General features: G+C 37.0%; 1 protein-coding gene across 1 annotated transcript in view; it reads right to left on the bottom strand.

Moving 5' to 3' along the window:
• rad21b (RAD21 cohesin complex component b) overlaps window positions 1-16629 on the bottom strand; it is a 41195-nt gene that overhangs the window by 20335 nt on the left and 4231 nt on the right. The window contains exons 2-5 of the mRNA XM_052023103.1: window positions 7425-7602; window positions 6636-6765; window positions 5315-5414; window positions 2642-2748 (exon numbers count right to left, since the gene is read on the bottom strand). Of these exons, the coding sequence (XP_051879063.1) occupies window positions 2642-2748; window positions 5315-5414; window positions 6636-6765; window positions 7425-7568 (481 nt within the window). The 5' untranslated portion in view covers window positions 7569-7602. The remainder of the gene's footprint in view (window positions 1-2641; window positions 2749-5314; window positions 5415-6635; window positions 6766-7424; window positions 7603-16629) is intronic.

Consider the following 16629-nt stretch of genomic DNA (forward strand, 5'->3'; position numbering starts at 1 on the left):
CATACAGTGGCACAGTTGCTGAACATTGTAAAATGTTTCTCCCCCAAAATATTCAATTTTGCTATTGGCCTGAATCTTCCCAGAATGACCAAAGCAAAAAATTCTCAAAACAAATAAGTTCTTAAATGACATTCACAATCAAAACCCATTAGAAAACTCATTATTTGTTGTTCTTCCAGCACAACCTATCGGATCCAGAACACACTGACCTATAACATGTGATACTACCAAGATTTATCTAAAGGCAGGGTTATATTTGAGTGTTCCAGCCTACCTGAGGAATCCAATATGTGGAAACCCATCTATTTATTCCTAATAGAAAAGTATTAATTAAATAACATTCATACTGAAAAAACAATCTAGTTGGGACTAAGAGAAGGTATCTGGAAGAGGCCATGGATATGGAAATAGTCAAAGGGTAGAGAGGTTACATCACGATTAGTTAAAGAATTTCTAGCTCAACCATTTTGTTTTAATTCATTCATTTTTCAGGGTATGGGCATCACTGGTAAACCCACCATTTATTGCATCCCCTTACTGGTGGTAGTGAGTCAGTTTCATGAACAGCTGCGATTCTTCCCATGAAGGTACTCCCAGTGATATTGGGAAGGGAATACCAGGATTTAGACCCAGTGACCATGAAAGGAGGAGTGATATATACCAAATCAGTATAGTGTGCAACATAGAGGAGAACATGGAGTTGCTAAAGCTCCCATGAGTCTAATGCCCATGTCAAGCTTCTTAAGAGTTGCCTGGATGAATTAGCTCCAGTAAGTGGAGAACCTCTCAACTGCTCTTGGAGCCCTGGTATTTATATGATTAAATGCCTGGTCAAAGGTGACCCCCAGGTTACTAACGATGGCAGACTAAGAGATGGCAATGCCATTGAATGTCATGGGTAGGTGGTTCATCGCTGTCTGTGGAGTGGTCACTGCCTGGCATTTTCGCGGTTCTAAAATTACTTGCCATATCTTAGTCCATGCCTGAATGTTGTCTTGCTGCATGCAGGTAATGCTGAGAAGTTGCAAACACAAATCAGCATTGTGCAATCACAAGCAAACGTCCCCACTTCTGCCTTTATGAAACAGCTGAAGACAGCTGGGTCTAGGATACTGCCCGTAAGTACCTCTGCAGTTTTGTCCTGGGGATGAGATGAATGATCTGCAATGGCCAAAGCCATCTTCCTTTATGTGAGGTATGACTCCAGCCACTGGAGTGTTTTCCCTTGATGCCCATTAATTCAGTTTACCAGGGCTCCTTCACAACACTCTTTATCAAACGCTGGCAGTTATTCTTATCTCACTTCTGGAATTCAGCTCTGATCCATGTTTGTAAAAGGCAATGATGAGGGCTGGAGCTGATCAATTCTGGTAAAACTGGTCACCAGTGAGCAGTTTATTGGTAAGTGTTGCTTGATTGTATTGCAACAACACCTTCCACTACATTGAGAGTCGACTAACTGGCAATTAACCAGATTGGATGTGTCTTGTTTTTTGAAAATATGACATACTGTGTAGATGCTGGTGTTGTAGCTGCTTAGCTGCAGGTGGCACTAGTTATGGAGTGTCTTCAGAACTGGAACTATGATGAACTTTCCTGCTTTTCACAGCCCATAAAAAATTCCAAAAGATTTTTTTTTAGGGAAAAAAATTGCATCGTGACCTCATCAAGACTAATCCATTTCCACTATATTTTCAGTTGTTGAGCTGCAGACAGTACTGGGCTTCCTGTGCCATCAAGTAGCACTTACGAACAATCTGTTCACTGGAGCCCATTTTTGCTAGAATTGATCAGCTCCAGTCCTCGTCACTGCCTTTTACAAATGTAGATCAGAGCTAAATTCCAAACAGCAGCAGAAATAATGTCATTGGACTGTTACTTGTTTACGTTACGTAGGCTTCTACCTGACTTTAATAGGGCTGCTTTGCCCACAATGATTCGCTATTATAAAAATTAGTGTGGCTGAGAACAAAATGGTTTGGAACATATAATTAGAATTTTGAAATTTTAACCTGTTTCACCAATTTTTCTGTATAAAGAGTTAAAATCACAGCCAAAGAATCAATGCTTTGCAGCTAACCTATTTCAGTAAAACAAAAAAAAACAATCTTTTCAATGTTACTGACAGTGGGTTGAAAATACTATTATTAAGATACAAAAATGAGAGAGAAAAAGAGCATCCAGCCATGAAGCCTTAGCCATATTATTATGATGTGACTTCTATGTGAGTGAGATACAATCATTCCACCAATCCACTCACTGCGTAAGCTCGCTTTGCTATAGCACTCTTACCACAAATGCAATGTTTTCTAAAATGGAAATTACACATTATAACCTTAAAATATTTAGAAAATAATTACTTACTGGTAACTTTAATGACTTGGTTCAAGACCAAAATCCCTTTGTGGTACATTAATGAAGCAACCAATGAAGAATAAACAATTGAGCTAACAGCTCTTCTTAGCTATCACTGTACAATTTTATTTAACCGTTAAAGTAATACTTTGTAACTTGTACCCAACAGCAGAAATGCTAGGGACTAAATTCCCAAGTTATTAAATAAATGAAAAAATGTGAATGAGTTGTGTCTTGAGTTTTTACAAAAATTTCTGCTGCAGTAAAGATAAATCTCAGTTCTTACCAAAGTCATTATCCTGAATTAAAGTGATGTTCCCCACTTCCTCTCTCATTGTGATTTCTTCCACTCTGCTCTGGTTCAAGGTAAACTGTTGAGCCACATCAATGTCACTAGAAAATGGATCATATTTTACTTGCCTCAGAGAAAACATCGAGAGTGCAAATTAAATTCATTACACAGGAGTCGGTAAAGAATTGCCTATAGTATTCATAAAAATCCTGTTTCAAATATTATAAATTTATATTTTTATCATAACTCTAGAAAAGCAATTAGACATTTACATATGACATTTTGTTCACCCAAGATACCCACTATATTCAGGTTTTGTAACTATTCCAGAACTTAGCAGTAAATCAAAATACAGTAAAAAAAATGTTAATACAGCATGCTTGGGATTTTGGTAGCCCTGGACTAGCAGATTTTCTGGACTATCATTCCACTTAATACTTCAACACACTTTGAATTCACTTTTTGACCGCCATATGAAAGATGTTATGAAGAAAAGTTTTCCAGCGAACCCTGTAGCTCAGGACCAGGACCAGGCGAATTTCCTTGGTATGACTACTGGATAGTTGCTTTTTTTTAGGAATTACAAATTTATGATTGGCAACAACATACAAAAACAATTTTTTATCAATTTTATTTGATCAAAATATATGCATCTTTTACAGAGACTTAATTTTCTGCTAGAAATGTTATATAGCCATCGTTGTAGCTAACCACTCTAGATTAAATTCAAACGTTTTGAGAGCTTCTGGTGGACAATTTTACAGTTTTTAAACATGCTACACAACTTGATTTTTGCTTCAATCAGAATCAGGTTTATTATCACTGTCTTATATGACGTGAAATTTGTTTTGCAGCAGTACAGTGCAGACATAGAATCACTATAAATTATGAAATAAATAAATAATGTGCACCCAAGAAAAAAAGGAATAACGAGGTAATGATGGGTTCATGGACCATTCAAAACCCATGAACACTTAACTGTAATATGGGGGCTTCTCCACAGAATGATTTTATATTCACTTTAGGATCGCAAACAAAAATGTTAACACCATTTACAAATTTGACATCAAAACAAAACTAGTCCTTTAATAATATGCAATAGCACTGTTTCTTACTGTAATATATTTTGCACACTGTTCAGTTAAAAATTTAATAAACTGAAATACACAATCCAAATAGGTAAGTGGGACAAGACTAAGTTTTTACCTTTAAACAACAAATTTGACCTTGCATGTATTTTCAGTGGAAAGCAATTATTTTAAAATGCATAATCATATTAAAATCCATGTCCCACCGTTAAATAAGATAGCAGAAAAGGAAATTATTTAAGGTTTTTTTGTTCCTAATCACTAAATAATTCTTTATATTTAGAAAAGGGGAAACATCAAAACGAGGTGTGGGCTGTAGAGCCTTTTGGGCCTGCAAAAACATTCAGCACAATAATAGTTCCCTACTTCTGCCTTTTCTCCACATCCATTGATTCATCTGGCATTGAGAAATACATCTACCTCCTTCTTGAATATATTTAATGACTTGGCCTTCACTACCTACTGTGGTAGAGAATTCCATAAGTTCACTGCTGGCTGAAGAAATTTCTCCTGATCTCAAATCTAAACGTCATATCCCACATCCAGAAGTAATGACCCCTAGTTCTGGACTCTCCAGCCATCAGGAACATCTTTTCTGTCTCGTGTCTGTTAGAATTCCTATAGATTTCTAAAAGATCCTCATTCTTCAATACTCCAGTGGACATAGACATAAATGACCCAGTCTCTCCTCATATGCTGGTCCTGCCATTCCAGAAATCAGTCAAGTAAACATTTGTTACACTCCCTCCATAGCAAGAATATCCTTCCTTGGCACTTGGTACTGAATAAGATCATTATCAAGGGACTCATTTGTAATGCCAGTTTTTCTACAGTCTGTTGTGATGGTCATTGTCAAGGTTTGCCTGTTTGGCAAGATATTGGAGGGCCATCAAGGAAATGGTGGTAATATCATTAACAGATGGGAGAGTAAAATAATTAGAAAGAAATGGAATTTAAATCTTTTTTCTGTCTACAATTTTTAAAAAATGATTATTGTGCATTTTGAAAACTTGAAATACCTTACAATTTCTAAGTTTTGTCAGGTCCTCAAAATGAGCAGTGAGTGTTTTCTATCATATGCTTGCTTATGTGTACAGCAAAATTATTCAATGCCTCAATATCCTATCTCAAGAAAAGTTTGTTGGATCACATTTGGCAACTATTAAATTTCTTTCTCAATTTATCTTGTCTCCTTAAAACAATGACAAGTGGCATGGGATGGCTCTCCATGCTCAAGCAACAGTTGCATCTTTTCCACTTAGCTTTCCTTCATGTGAATTCAAGATATCACATCTCAACACCAACTTTAATTCATTAAATATTTTACAATTAACAGTCTAGACTAGGAACGCAGGCTGAATTTTCACTCTAGCACAATGCCATGAACACAATTATTCTGTACTGTCTAAAATACACAGCTTTGTTTCTTTTAATCCATTCTGCCCAATCCGACAACAAACGCTATTTTTAATATTATTCAACAGTAAGATGTTCTCAAGTTGTGCTAGGTTCGAGTTTAATTCTCAAACGTTTGTGTGACGTGCAGGAAAAATGTTAAAAAACAATTAATAGCACTTACTCTAGGTCAGGTAATGGTTGATCAAAATCATGAAATTCCTCAGGCAAGGTGATAGCATTGTATGCAGCTTCCCTGTTCTCTTCTGGAAGATCGACCACACCTATAAGGCATATAAAAATTAATTAATTTTATTAAATACCTGGTGTGCCATCATCCATCGTTACTCTGGAAGAAATGAGAAAAAGAATGCCAAAGTATCACAAGGCCACTATCGATGACCAGTTTCTGACCACAGGTTTCAGGTGAACACCAAACGTGCCCCATGACTGAATGCATTATAATGTACAATTAGACAAAAGTAACTGTTTGCATTCTTCATTAGGCAATTTTAAAGTTCCAGTCCAAAATGAATTATGCTGTCAAAAATCTGAATTTGATTAGAATTTGTCTGTCTTCTGAGATTAAACTACACTAAGCATTTAAAACGGCATTGAATTTTTAATTCCAACCCAAAACTTGTCTTTAGTTTGGCCTCAGCATCCACGTACAAACATTCAACGTATTGGACATATAGGAGTCAAACTATGGCAGGAATTCCCACTGGACCCAACAGTTTTTAGACTTTACTAAATTTGCTTGCTCTATGTCTGGAATGGAGTAAAGAACAGAAAAAAAAAGATATGCTGCAGTTCTAACTTACATGTGGTATAATGTTCTTTTTTAAATGAAATTAAGTTGGATCCCCAGTGAAAATTTGCAATATGCATGATGATAAAAAATGTGGCAGATCATTTTGGATTGAAAATTATGAAACGGGTATATGCTTTCCAATTTTCTCTCTTCAGTTCCAAGAGAATAAACAAAATCTCAGATGTATTCCCAACTTTTGCATCAATGATATTACACAATGCATTAGAATACAAAACATTTAGTAATTACTTTTTATATCATTATGCATCCCTTAATTTAACTACTGGTAAAAAAAAGCAGCTGTTGTGAGCAAAAATGACAATACCAGCAATTTCACGTTCTACCACAGTGGCAACAAACGGCAACAGGAGACACAATACAACAGTCTTAGCAGCTCAACTTATGGCTGGCATATAATTTTTTGACTTGTTTCAATTTTGTTGATCTGGAGGATTGTAAAGAACTAACATTGCACTCTTTGATATATCCTAAGTTAGGACCAATTAATAAATAAACCAGAAACAAACCAGTGGAAATGTTGGCTCAAAATTTTATAAGCTGTCATTCCAAGGTTCTAACATATAATCCTTAGCCATTTCCGAATAAAAATATTTCTACCCTGTCTTTGGTTCTTCCATTTTTTAAGATACCAAAAACATTAATAGTATGCAAACAAAGGACCATATTCTACCTGGACGAAAAGCCATTTTAATCTTTATGAAGGCTTCATTGCAGTCTGCCAAAAGATACTTGGCTTTTCTATGATAAATCCTTACCACACCGAGCAAAAGGTGCCCAGAGGTTCGCAAAGCCATCTTGACCTGGAAAACAGTATATATAACTTTTAACATTGAAAATTTTTCCAAATTATCAATCATCAAATGTATGAATTTCTTCTCCAATGAGAGGTTAAAATCTCAAAATGTTTTATTTATAAAGTCTTAAAATAATCTTTATTTGAACGTTTACTCAGCTGAATTTGGTTTTCATAACAATATTGGAACATGAGAGATTAAACCATTGTCATTTCTAAGTTCTAATATAGTAACAGCTCAGTTACCCAGCGCTTCACAAGTTAACACATCCCACAGACAATACTTCAGAGGGAGTGATAGGGACTGACAGAGGAGCAGACTGCGCCAAGGGAGCGACAGGGCCCAACAGCACTGAGGAAATGGTCAGCTGATGTCAGGTTAACCTGTCAAAGAACTAAGCTTTTACTGTAGGGGAATTATGCAATCCTGGTAGACAATACCAGGTGTTATCATTGAAATGAATTAACTATGAAAAATTCAGATTTTGGAAGTCCTGCATTGAAGCATTTGGTGCATGCATGCTAGGTGCAAGCAAAGAACGAGAGTATCCAGAACAGCCAGTGTACACATACCATATGCAACAATGCAGGACTTCTGCGATAAGCATTTACAAAAAGCACGTTAGTGATTTTCAAAAAATTTGGCTTAATTAGGTTAAGGTTTACCTTGGGAGAAATTATGCTTTCCACGCTGCTCTCTAGATTACATTCAAATACATGGGCTTTAGTGAGCTTCTTGTCCCAATGGGCTGCAAGCCAAATTTTGGCAAGCGGCCCCCTTTTACTCAACACAAAGTGAGCGTAGAACATCTTGTGCGATCACTTGCAGCACCAGATCATTAATCTACATAAAGAAAAAAAAACATCAATAACCCGCAAAGTACAGATTTACTCCACATTAGAGTGCAAATATTTCATCCCAATTTCCCCAGCCTAAATTCAATAGTGCTAGCGTTAATAATAAAGACCAAAAATAATCCAGGAAAAAATATTCAAAACAATATTTGCAAGAATAGTATTTAATAGATTAATATACATTAATCAATAGGCACAAAGAAAAAGCAGAAACCATTAACCACTGAATGCAAAGTTGTATCACTGGTAGACAGTGACACAAGGATTTACAGTACTTTATGAAATAATTACACATATATTCACATCAAAGGGAAGTAATTTCAAAATAGTAAACTAAAAATAGACACAACCATCTTTTGTTTTGGCACACATTTAGAACAGAAAAACATCACAGAAGTGCAATTTAAAAATCAACTAATTCAATGCTGATTAGAAATGAAACGTGGCTATTTTGTTTGCTGCAGTGGACAAAAGCTTTAGCAATGAAATCAAAGGTGGCGTTTTACCTTTTCTCAAACAGGGACGAATTTTATGAGAGAAAAACCTCTAAGCTACTAGAGAAATTACAACAATGACAAAAGCATGACTATGCCAGCCAGCCACCCACCAAGCATGTGTTCTGTTGGGAGCTGTCAAAGATGAGAATATGGGACAAAAGAACAATTTCCTTTCTTCAGGAAGGAACAATTTATTAAACCATAATATAATTAATTAGTATCGTTAAAGAGTAAAATAATGAGGTACATTTGCACTTGAAGATACCAGCTTAAAATCCTTGTTGTCACCTACCCAATCTTTCATATACCAAACTTATGGTAAGCAAATTAATTTTAAAGTGTTAAACACTGCAAATACTCAACTCCACAAATTTTCCTTGAACCCATTCAATTATGTACAGATGGCTGGACCAGGACAATTGGAAATGTTAATAAAGATCAGCAAGATCCATGAAGCTCATCACAACCTGGTATGGTCTAACTTAAACATAGCTTAACATTGTCCTTTTGACTTTAATCATGTGTGTACTTCCCTGAAAATATTTGGTACCATGTATTAATGAAAATGACTTTGATGACAGTGTTTGAATGTTAACAATCCCACTGAAGTGGCTAGAGAATACAAGGCGACAGAAACAAAGTTGTTGAAAGGTCACCAACGTCGGAGCCTAACTTTGTTTCTCCCTCCACAGATGCTGCCTGACCTGTTCTGAGTATTTCTAATATTCTGTTTTTATGACAGAAACAAAGAAGTTATTAACACAAATAAGGTACAAGTACCACTCACATCAGAAAATTCCAAAGGTTCACCACCCTTCACAGGAGTGGAAAACAATTCTCCTAATCTTAGTCGTAAATTGTCCGCCACTTATTCTCAAATTTCATCCCCTGGTTCCAAACTCCTCTGTCAGGAGAAGCAACTTCCTTGCATGTTCTGATGAGGCCTCTCATTCTTCTAAATATTTACAACAGGTTAAAGTAAAACTCTGATAATATGCTATCTGATTGTTCGGAAATCCCAATGATTTGGCATTTGGCTCACTGAGTGATATTTCCAGCACTCCCTGTAAACTAGCTGGGGGCCCATTTCCCCCACACCCTTTAAGAACACACAAGAAAATAGGAGTGGGCCACGAGGCCCTTCATGCTTGCCCTGCCATTCATTATGATCACAGCTGATCTATGCAGTCTTCCACTCCTCTTGTGTGCCATTTCCCCCATAATCATCAATTCCTCTGTCTTTTAAATATTTCTATCACCACCTTAAACATATCCAAGTGATTGTATTAAACTCACTACACCCCTGGTTGCCACGCTGCCTTTAAGCTCATTGAGGGCCCCTTTCCCACGCTGCCTTTAAACTCACCGGGGGCCCTGCTTCCCAAGCTCCCTTTCACCAGGAACCTGTTTCCCACCCTCTTTTTAACCTCATCAGGTCCCTGTTCCCACGCTCCCTTTAAACTCACCTGGTTAACTGATAAATTTATATAACTGTGCAACATCTAAAGAAAAGTGAACGAAAGACATGTTGGGATATTAGTAAGGGTAATATCCAGTAGTCTGACAAATCTGTCAATCCAGCTGCACTAAAATCCCATAGATGCCCGTTTATCAGAGTTTAACTAATATTGCATCCTTCCATATACAAGACCATAGGACATAGGAGCAGAATTAGGCCATTCAGCCCATCAACTCTGCTTAGCCATTCGATCATGACTGATTTATTTTCCCTCTCAACCCCAGTCTCCTGCTTTCTCCCTGTAACCTTTGACACCCTTACTAATCAAGAACCTATCAACTTCCACATTAAATATACCCAATGACTTGGCCTTCACAGCCATTTGTGTGAATGAATTCCAGAGATTCACCACCCTCTAGCTAAAGAAATTCCTCCTCATCTCTGTTCTAAAGGGACATCTTTCTAGTCTGAGGCTGTGCCCTCTGGTCCTAGACTCTCCCTCTACTGGAAATAACCCCTCCACATCCACTCTATCCAGGCCTTTCAAATATTTGGTAGGTTTCAATGAGATCCCCCCCTCATCCTTCTAAACTCCAGCGAGTACAGGCCCAGAGCCATCAAACGCACGTCATACATTAACCCTTTCATTCCTGGGATCATTCTCGCAAACCGCTTCTGGACCCTCACCAATGCCAACACATCCTTCCTTAAATATGGGGTCCAAAACTGCTCACAATACTCCAAATATGATCTGACCAATGCCTTATAAAGCCTCAGCATTACATCCTTGCTTTTATATTCTAGTCCTCGCGAAAGGAATGCTAACATTGTATTTGCCTTCCTTACTACAGATTCAACCTGCAAGTTTAGGGAATCCTGCACTAGGACTCCCAAGTCCCTTTCCACCTCTGATTTCTGAATTCGCTCCCCTTTTAGAAAATAGTCTACGCCTTTATTCCTTCTACCAAAGTGCATGACTATACACTTCCCAATGCTGTATTCCATCTGCCACTTCTTTGCCCATTCTCCCAACCGGTCCAAGTCCTTCTTTGGACTGCCTGCTTCCTCAACACCACTTGCCCACCCCACCTATCTTTGTATCTCCGCAAACTTGGCCATAAAGACATCAATTCTGTCATCCAGATCATTAACCTATAACGTGAAAAGTAGCGGGCTCAACACCGACCCTTAAGGAACACCATTAGTCACTAGCAGCCAACCAGAAAAGGCTCCCTTTTGTTCCCTCTCTTTGCCTTCTGCCAGTCAGCCAATCTTCCAGCCATATATAATTCCATAATATAATTGCATCATCACTGCATGCAAGTGATGCATGCACCAAGTACCGTAAAATCTGTGAAGAGCTAGAGTTTGAAGGTTTTGGCTGGAGTTAATATCAGCTTGTTGAACATATGACTTCACCAGAGAATGAAAAGCATCATAAACATCATACCATGTGTGAAGTACAAGCTTGTTTTAGATAAACACAAGATTTATTATTTGTGGCAAAACAGATTTGAGAAAATATTCATTGTTAGAACTAGATTTTAAGATTCTAGCCTTTATGCAAGCTTTTGACATTGTATGGCACTAAATGGTATCAATGACATGCCCTGAAAATGTTGCCAGAGACAGAAAAAATTAAGCACCTCTATTCTGTTGAAATTATTTTTTGTTCAGTAGTTAAGACAAGGATGCACTTTCTCATTTGATACAAAAGTCATTACCATTCGTAAAGGTGATAAAAAGATTCTGGAAGAGCCCCCTTATGTGGCAAAAATGTAAACAATCTCTGATTTTCCAATGACATAATAAAGCAGTATCAAAAAGGTTCATAGAAACTTATTTGGCAAAAGCAGAAAACCTGGATTACAAGTTATATGTGGGAAGCATCAAAAACTGCAGTGTAGATGCATTTGGAACAGTTTGTATGCTTTGGTGTGCTGCTGTCAGAACAGAAATTGTACACACAAAAGGATTAAATATATTTAGTCTGCTTTTGAAGGATTTAAGCAGGATATGAAAGGCTTACAATATTTAGGTAAATAACAAAAATAAGCATTTATGAAGTAAAGTTTTCCCAGGTGATAGAGCATGAGAAAAGGCCTGTATTGTGCTGTATTGTTCTATGGTTAAAATCAAATAGAATACTAACAACAGGCAAGAGCTGGTTGTGATGGGAACATCTAGAATGCAACAAATAAAGAATGACAAGAGCGCAGCTTACACAGAAGGTCAAGAAAGTACTGTTGGAGCACCTTTTCAAGACAGAAGCATGTGGAATAAAAGTACCTGAAAATTGTCTCTCCAGCACAGCCTAAATCTATGTTACAAGTGACTTAATCCCAAATGTAATACTGGTGACAGAAGAAGCCATGTTAGTTCATAACACATGGAAGTGGTGTACAGGCTCCCAAATTGGAATCTCACAGTATGACAGCACATAGAAGAAGAAATAATGGGGGCTTGTCAAAAAGGAACAGTGATAATCATTGATAGACTGGAAAAATTTTGTTGGCAAAGATAGCCTGGATGAGGAATTCAGTGTTTTTGGGGTACATTATTAGAACACTAAGTCCTGGAGCAAACCAGACAGCAGTTTACTAGATCTGGTACTGTGAGACAAGATAGAATTAATTACCTCATCTTGACGGCAACATAAATGGAATGTAAAATTCAGTCATATTAATAGAAAGAAAAGTTCTAAGACCAACATTGTAAATTTAAATAAGGGCAGGTGTGAGGACATGAAAGTAGAGCAAGCTCAAGAAATTTGGCAATTTAGATAAAGGGAACTGGTAGGTCAAGATCCAGAGGCAGATACTGTATCCATGGGTTGCAGTCTGAATGCACAGCCTAAATACTTACTAACGAGAAAGACAAATTTTGAGGGAAGCACTAATCTTCTCTTGTTAACAAAAAAGTTAAAGATAACATCATATTTAAATAAAAGGTACTGCACAAAGACTGGAGAGAACATAAAAACAGCAAAGAATTATGAGATTAATTAGGAAGGAAAAATCAGAGTATGAGTTAAAGCTACCCAGCAAGATCATAGGAGCTTCTATAAATCTTTAAAAAAATTAAATGAGACACGGTAGGTGAATTAAAAAGATATTGTACACCAGTAAAATGGAGACACACAAGACTGCACATGCTGGACTCTGGAGCAAAAAAAACAAACTGCTGGAGGAACTCAGTGGATAAGGTAGCATCTGTGGAGCCAAAGGGATAGTCAATGTTTCCGATTGAAACCCTGCTACAGATGCTGCCTGATTTGCTGAGTTCCTCCAGTTTGTTTTTTGTTATCGTATGCCAGTCTTCATTGTAGCACTAAGTCAGGAATTGGAAGGGAGGGAGGAATTCAGGAGAATCACCATCCCCAGCAAAGTGTTACTGAGCAAATAGCTGGAGTTGCAAGCTGACAAGTCTACAAGGCTTGATGAACTTCATCCCAGATTCTTAAAAATAGCAGCTAGCAAAATTGCTGATGCATTACTTTTAATTTCCTAAAAACTGCCTATTTTGGACAAGGTTTCAATACATTGGAAAATAGTAAATGTAACCGTATATTCAAAAAGGGAGACAGTAGGCATGAAACTACAGGCCACTTAGCTTAATATCTGTCATGGGGACTTTCTTTTAAAACAAGCTTTTATTAAAGACATAATAATAGGGGATATATTGAAAAAAAATTCACACCAACTTTGCTTGATTACCTTGGTTTTATGAAAGAGAAATCTCATTTGACCAATTTATTACAATTGTTTGAAGTAACATATGCTGTGGATAAAGGGGAATACAATACTTTGATGTCTAGAATATATATTTCACAAGTAGGAAAGCAAGTTGTGAGAAGGACATAAGAAAGATACAAGAGGTGTGTGGGTAGGTGAAGTGAATGGACAAAGATCTAGCAAACGTAGCATATATGGAAAAATGTGAAACTGTCCCTTTTGGCAGGAAAAATAAAGAGAAGTATATTGTTGAAATGATGAGAGATTGCAGACCTCCATTACGCAGAGAGATGTGGCTGTTTGAATGCATGATTCACAAAAAGCTAGTATTCAAGAACAGCACATAAGCAGATCTGAGAATGTTGACTTGCCCAATACCTGGAATGTGTGTTGTCTACGATGAAAGGTTGGACAGGTTTAGCTTGCTTGCACTGGAGCTTAAAAGAGTGAGAGGGCACTCGGCTGAAACACAAAAGATCCTGAGAGGTCTTGAAAAGATGTCTGTGAACACAGAAAGGATGCTTCCGCTGGTGAAAAAAATCTAGAACTAGGATCCACTGCTTATAAATGAGTTACCAATTTAACAGAGATGAGTTTGATATTTTTTGGTCTGGAGTTTGAGAGCCTTTGGAACTCACGTGCAAAGGTGGAGGAAGCAGAGTCATTAAATATCTTTAAGGCAGAGATAGATGAATACATGATAACAGCATGACCGCAGGTAGACAGGAATGTGGACTTGAGGATACAATAAAAATCTACGGTTGATCTGTTTAAGTGAGAGTGAGATTGAGGGAGCCAAGTGGTCTATTCCTGCTCTTAATTTTTATATTTAGAAATCTGACAACAGAGAGAAGGAAATTAATTTAGTACCCATTGGCATTAGGAATTTACTGGTTTTAAATAACCAATTTGACCCAAAATATGTGAAATTATTAAAGATCAATAACCATTCTAACATGTTTCCTGAATAATGGTCAAAGAGAGATGTATGGAAAATAATGAGGATTCTTTCAATGGTATTAAGTAACATAGACCCACGTGCAAAACAACAGGTGACCTAATTTGAAATGATCACTTAGTGTAACAAAATTTAAATTACCCCCAATTAAAGGCATTCAACCAGTTAATGCAGTGGCTCTTCAAAAGCAGCAATGTGTTCAATCCAATTTTATCAATCATCTCTCTAATCCTCATTCTTCCTTTGTAAATATATATTTCATTTTTTTTATATGCTGCACTTTAACGCAAAGCACTCCATTTTTGTGGAAAACTGGTGCACATCTTGGACACGGACCTGGATTTGGCTATTCCAGTGGCACTGTACCAACTTCCACAATAAATTTTCCAATTCAGACTGACAAATCTGCCCACTCCGCTTATGTCAGGTTAAACCCTGGGCAATTAGAGCACTTCCATTAAAATCAAAGAGATAAATTGGCTGCAGAGAGAAAAGTAAAAAGATATTATTTTGATTTAAGTTAGCTTTTTAAAAATTTTTTTTAAAAGATCAAAAACCAAACATTTTTTTTTAAAAGAAGTATTTAACAGATCCTGCGATTTTGAATGCGTCAAAGATATTCACAAACTTTCAATAAATGTCACTTTGATAACCAAAGAGTCTTGGGCTGTCAAACATATGCACATCAGCATGAAGGCACGTGCTGCTGCACCCTGGAAACAGTAGGTCTAGTCACTACCTCAGACAGCAGATCTGTCCTGGTATCTTCCAAATGCCAGTGATAAGCCTAACTTTGTACGTCCAACCAGTGGAAAAACCCCTTCACTGTTTAACCTGAAAATATTTTATCACTTTTGAAACCTTTATTGGAAGACCTCAATTTTGATCTCACCAGAGGTCACAATTTTTCACAATCTTTCATGACTATAACTTAATTGTTAATAACACATATTCCCTGTCATTTCCTGTAATATTCTCACTATATGGGGAGTGGGGAGAACAAATATACTGCAATCCAAATGTGGCCTAACCAAAATTTGGTGCAAATAAAACACGATACAAAGTGATCATCGAATCTGCGTTTCTTTTCTTCAATGTGAGCACCAAATGCTGTATGCTAAATTGAAAAGGGTTAGGGTTCACCTGGAAGGAGTGTTCAGGAGCTCGGATGATGGGTGGCAAAAAGTAAAAGGGAAGGTGTTGCATCTCCTGTCGTTGCGTGAAAGGGGAGTGAGTGATAGTAGATATGGAATATAGAGCTGCAATGGAAGTGCCTTCAAATACTGTGGGGAGGAAAGAACTTTATGGTTTCTTTTAGTGAGGATAATTCTTAAAAACCTGGTGTACTCATCAGTTTACTGGTTTCTGCCATTCATGCTGGAAAATCTGTGGCAACTTTGAGGCCACTGGTGTGCACTGTTGCTTCACTATTGACCCTAATTTGATACCACTTACAATTTAAAAGAAAAAGCCAAGTGAATAAGCTACTGGGGAATATCATTAATCAATTGGACTGTTTCCCTCTCTATTACATTGAAAAACATACAAGAGAAGCTACTATTTATGCTTGAAGAATCAGATAATACTCTCCTTTGTATTTAAAAGTATACATCAGAAACGTCATCTTGCCCTTAAACTATTGAGAATAAGCCAGTTTATCAACTACACGAAAGCTGTGAACTAATTCATGGAATTAACTACATATCATTCACATCAAGCCACTGTGAATTACAAAACCCTCACCAATTATAAAATTCACACCTCACATGAAATAATGGAAATCATGTTCTGGAAATACATGTCATTCAACTATCGCAAACAGAGAAGCGATTGGATACCTATCCTTCAGCAAGCTGGTCCACTGAATATGCAACATATTTTGAGTATTCAAATATTAATGCAAGGCACAGAAAACTGGCAACACTCAAGGCCATTTGGTCCATCACCAGTCAAAAAGAGCTACCAGCTTATTACCACCTTTCAGCACAAGGTCCTTAGTCTGCAGATCGTGCTTCTTCAAGTAAACGTCCTAGTACTTTTTAAAATCTGCATCTACTATCCTTTCACGGAGTTCCAGATGCCTGATTGAAATAAATTTTCCTCACCTCTTCTCTAATACTTCTACCAATTATTTTAAATTTATCCCCCCGCTTGTAGAACTCAATGTAGTATGTCTTTTTAGCTCTGACCAATTGATGGATGAAAAATCATTCCAGATGGATTAAAGAAATGCAGCAAACTGAAGTTGAAATCTTTTAAGTACTTTCTCAGTCATTCTTCTGAATGGCTTTGTTCTGCATCTTCTAAATATTTCCAATATAAATACTGTCCTATGATTGATTTTACATCTTATGGCAATATTCTGCTT

Source organism: Pristis pectinata, chromosome 9, assembly GCF_009764475.1.
Source record: "Pristis pectinata isolate sPriPec2 chromosome 9, sPriPec2.1.pri, whole genome shotgun sequence".
Taxonomy (NCBI): domain Eukaryota; kingdom Metazoa; phylum Chordata; class Chondrichthyes; order Rhinopristiformes; family Pristidae; genus Pristis; species Pristis pectinata.